At 38.0% G+C, this 4664-nt stretch overlaps 1 protein-coding gene across 1 annotated transcript in view; it reads right to left on the bottom strand.

Annotated features, from left to right (window-relative positions):
* Positions 1-1057: 1057 nt before the first annotated feature.
* LOC113464167 (neurexin-1b-beta-like) overlaps positions 1058-4664 on the bottom strand; it is a 26214-nt gene continuing 22607 nt past the window's right edge. The window contains 1 exon segment of the mRNA XM_026812421.1: positions 1058-1531. Coding sequence (XP_026668222.1) covers positions 1515-1531 — 17 coding nt within the window. The 3' untranslated portion in view covers positions 1058-1514.

Here is a 4664-nt window from a genome sequence, read left to right as displayed (position 1 = left end):
TATATTTTACTATTTTATTTTATGACTTGGAAAGACGTTTTAATACCTCGACTCTCTGGACGAGACTAACTGAAAAGAAAAATGCACGACGGAAATCTGTCTAGAGTTTAGGTTTAGAAGAAACATTGCAGGCCTGGACCTTTAAGGGTCGGGTTATGGCCAGATGCCCATTGACTAAAATAACAGAGATAGACTCTAATTTATGATATACCGAAGTGTCTCTCAACACAAGTATTATTTTTGTTTATTGTTAATAATAATAATAATAAACCAACAGCTATTATCTCTCTTTTATTTGTATTTAATCGAACATAAATCTCGCATTGAGTACAATAAATAATGAGCAACAGACGATGTTTGAATCAAACCTCGTTCAAAATTGCATTGACCGTAATTTATTTTAATTATTCTTTTATATCTATTTTATTTATTTTTTAATTATTCTTTTTATATTTTTAATTATTATTATTCAATGGAATATAGACTGCTAAGATATTTAAATGATTTTATTCCCACTCCTACATTTATTTTATTATTGCAGGACTACGCAGACTTGTACTAAAATAGATTTCCAAGAAAGGGAAATGACGAGTTCTGTAAATGACGCGTATTGTTCAGTACACAAATGGTCTCTGTAAATCTCTACGCGTGACGCGAATCGAGTTGACGTCATTACCGAGCTGGAAGCTTATTTCCACTCGATGTCAGATTAGATAAATGTACATGATGGTACATTGTTCCTAGCCATTTTATTGCCAGCGATGATCAATATTTCTAGTCCAATGCTTCATTGCTAACATACATTTATGTACGTAATTGCTTATTCCTACATTTCGACACATCAGTATTTAATAAAATATTAATCAGTTTGACAAATCATTTGTATAATCTATTTCTGTTCGGTAAGACAATTTTTGTGAAGAAAATTAATGAATCATAGATATGATCAACTTCAATAATACGAAAATGTATGAAGTAGATGTTTTGACTGAACTGTAAATTGTTTAGTTAATCAAATGCGTCTAATGGAAAGGCGATAAAGATAAGCACTCTTCGAGTCACAACTCTGGTCGTTATCATCGGTTTCGTCAGTTATCGTAAGCTTGATTAGATACAAACGTATTTATTCATTGATAGATTCATCTAGCTTGACTGTATAGCTTTTATTCATTGATATTAATTAGTTTCACTTGACGTACAATGCTTTAAAAGATTACAGTTGAATTTATTTTATATAAACGCATCTGACGTGGCTCGAGAGTTCCGCGACTTGTTCCACTGCCAATCCCGTCTGGCACTTGTCGTCCAAGCATAGTGAGTCTATCAGCGCAGCATAAAAATACAGCTGGTTAGCCGGGAAGCTTCGGCCCGAACGCGCGCGGCTAAACGTCGTCACGAGGCGCGCACGTGCCGGTCGTACTTTCTGAATGATTTCCTGACGCGACGATGACAGCAGAACAGGTGTCGACGTAAATAACGGCAGGTGCACGCTCGAAGGTGGATAAGCGTGTCACTCAAGCCGCATTCCAATCTGAAGAAGTCCAATAAACTGTATCACTTTATTAGGAGAACAGCAGGCCTGTAGGTGCGTTCCCTACCCGATGAATCTTTTAGGACTATTTTAGGCAGCCGGGTCTCATTCGTCGGACGCCTGGCCCCTTCCAAATTTCTGTCGACCAATGGGACTCACTCCTCTTTCCAAGCCGTAATGACCTCTCGGTTCACAGTATTGTATGCGTGCGTTGCATTATTCTCACAGCGATCACGTTTTTATAAAATTCGCGATTCATGTAAATGCTGATGTTTCATCGTTTCAAACGTACTCTGTTTCAATTGAAACACAGAATTTACGTATAATTTCCAAATGAGTTTGAGTTTCATTATTAACGATCTGTAAACGTTCGTTCTGGGAAAAATTGTGCAACACATATTTTATCGTAAACAATATTACTGCAGTTGAATGCGATCCAAACAGCGCAACGTTTTATTTTATTTTATTTTATTTTATTGCAAGAGAAATCGAGCAGTAAACTGGGATTTATCATTTTAACATTAAACTTATTGAACCCATGGAGAATTTTTTAAATTAAGCACGAGCGATAAATCTGATGTGAAACCGTGAACGATAAATTCTCAGCTGCTCGACAATTTCGTGTTTCATAGTTGGCGAGTGAAATCTGGTCTAACGTTTCACGGCAATTAGCTCTTGCGGGACATAATCTAAATTAATAAGTAAATTGACAGGGTAGTATGGTCGTCGCGGAGGTCGTATGCCCGAAAGTGGGTTAAAGGCGTCGAGAGTTCGGCTGCTTAAATAAGTGGCGCATTCGACTAAAATGGATTAGGAGAGAATAATTCCGAAGTGGTCCAAGTTCATTACCGGACGTCTCCGACGAGATGGCTAACAATAAATTTCAAATGAATTTGATTAAAGAAAAGCATGCCATAAAAAGAAAGAGAAGAGAACAAGACAAAATTGTATACAATGTAGTTTGATTCACGATAGCCTTTTATTTGCTGAACAAACACGGACAGCTAAACAGGCTTGCGTGTTCAATTCGATTCTAAACGAGGCCCGATACACGAAATCGGAACGTGGCCATCGGACGCTGGTCCCACGGACTCGGTTTGGGAACCGAGTCGATTTCACACCGGTTTTACGGTGGGAACAAGGAATGCGGCGTCGCGTACACACGACGCTTGGGTATGGGAAACGTCGATGATTCCCAGGCGATGAGCGAGGAACGTGTGTACGAAATGTGAACGATCGTAAAACGCACTCCGTGCATTTCGTATGTAATCTATTTATCGAAGCTTGCCTCGCCTTCTCACAATCGTAATCTTATATGGCAAACAATTTGTAAATTATCGACGTGAGATTTCATTTTTTAATTATGAATACTAATATTAATGTTTATTGTTAATATCAAGCCCTACTAACTTACGAAGAAAAGATTTTAGCAATAAACAATTTTATTTGTTAATTAATTATTTAATACAGAAGTTGTAGGCATTGACAGCTTCTATAAGAATTCTATGAATTTTTCTTCTAACTATACTTCTAAAAATACTCCTAAACCGTTGAACCTATGGAAAGGTTACATACGACTTTATTTATAGCTAACAACGAGAGCTACAACTTTTGTTGAAAATATTTTTCGCTAGCGTCGACAGCTAACGAGTATTTGGCAAAAAAACGAAAGAACAGTTTATTGCAAAATACTCGTTAACTATCGACGATAGAAAAAATGTTTCATACGGAACTTGTAGCTTCTGACGGTACCTACAACTGTTGTTTCAAACATTTTCCGCTAACAGCAACAAGTAAGCAATTATTTGTAACAAACGAAAATTTCGCAAAACCTAAAGGGAATCTCGGAAAAATGAAAATTTATTTTTTTCAAAATATCAAAAAATGCTTCAAATAAAAGTTGTAGGTACTGCTATTATTTGCAAACACGATCGTATACAATTTTCTTCTATCTCGGATACTTCAAGAATCGATTAATTAGTTCGTTCATCGCCAATTATTCTTTAACAAGTGGAGTTAAAAAGAAAGTTCATAGGATCTTCGTTGTATCTGACAACTACTGCTAGTTTTCATCTTGAAACTTCCAAATCCAGCAGCATCGATGCCAGATCGAGCATTGAATAAAAACAAGACTTATTAATCTTTTTAAACTTTGTCCTCTTAGAGGAAATTAATACTAATCACAGCTGGCCAAGAAACACTGTCTCAAGCTGTGTATCATAAAAAGATATCTGAACTAGTCAATGAAAGTGCGATCGTAGCAAGCAGTGATGCGTAGAAAGCGAGCGGAGGGATCCGTTAACTACATAGCAGGCGCAGGTAGTCAGTGGCCTTGCCTGGTGAGTTCAGAACAACCTTGAGATTCCAAGGCCGTTCCTAGTGCGAGCACAACTGGTTTAGGAGAGCTACTGCTTCGACATGTTCGCCGGATGATTCTAAACACGCCGCTTAGATCAACCCTAACCTTTCTTACGTAGTGTACACGCGTGGCACGCGTGTGTCGTGTACCAATAGGTTTCTAATGCTGTTCTATCGCTTTCTACGGTTATCTTGAATTTCATGAATCTTTTTTTTGAGATTCGTATTAAATGCAATATTTTACTGACACTAACATTGATATCGTAAATGGTAAATAATAATTTATAATAACTTCCTAAAGTATTTATGATCATTTAATAATAACACTGAATTACAAAACTTCTATCGAGTTACTTCATTTGAAAACCTGACCATGTTCTGCCTACAATCAGTGGCAACGAAATGAGACACTGGGCAGTGATAATTCGCGGAACGTTTCCCACGACGACGAAATAGATAAGCGTAAAACCGAGATTAGATTCAGTTCGGCGAATTGTAGAGTCGTTTCGCCAGTTGGGTCGTTTCAAAAACGTGAGAAGAGTACGGGGCGCTCGACGCGGTGGAACAGTTTCGGCATTCGATACGCACAACCGCGACTTTCCCATGGCACGCTTTCTCATGCCGTTCGTTACAAAAAATAATGAGATTTCGGCGCGGCGCGACGGGCTGTGAGAATGTAGCGTGAGAAAGCGTCGGACTTGGGGCGGAATTTGGTGATTCTTGTATCAGGTGATTATCAGAGGGATGTCGGTCGATTCCAGTTGATAATCTATTC

This window comes from Ceratina calcarata, unplaced genomic scaffold, assembly GCF_001652005.2.
Source record: "Ceratina calcarata isolate Rehan_Ccalc_2016 unplaced genomic scaffold, ASM165200v1 scaffold115.2, whole genome shotgun sequence".
Taxonomy (NCBI): Eukaryota; Metazoa; Arthropoda; class Insecta; order Hymenoptera; family Apidae; genus Ceratina; species Ceratina calcarata.
Note: the sequence above shows the minus strand (reverse complement) of the source record. Positions and strands in the feature narration are given on the sequence as shown.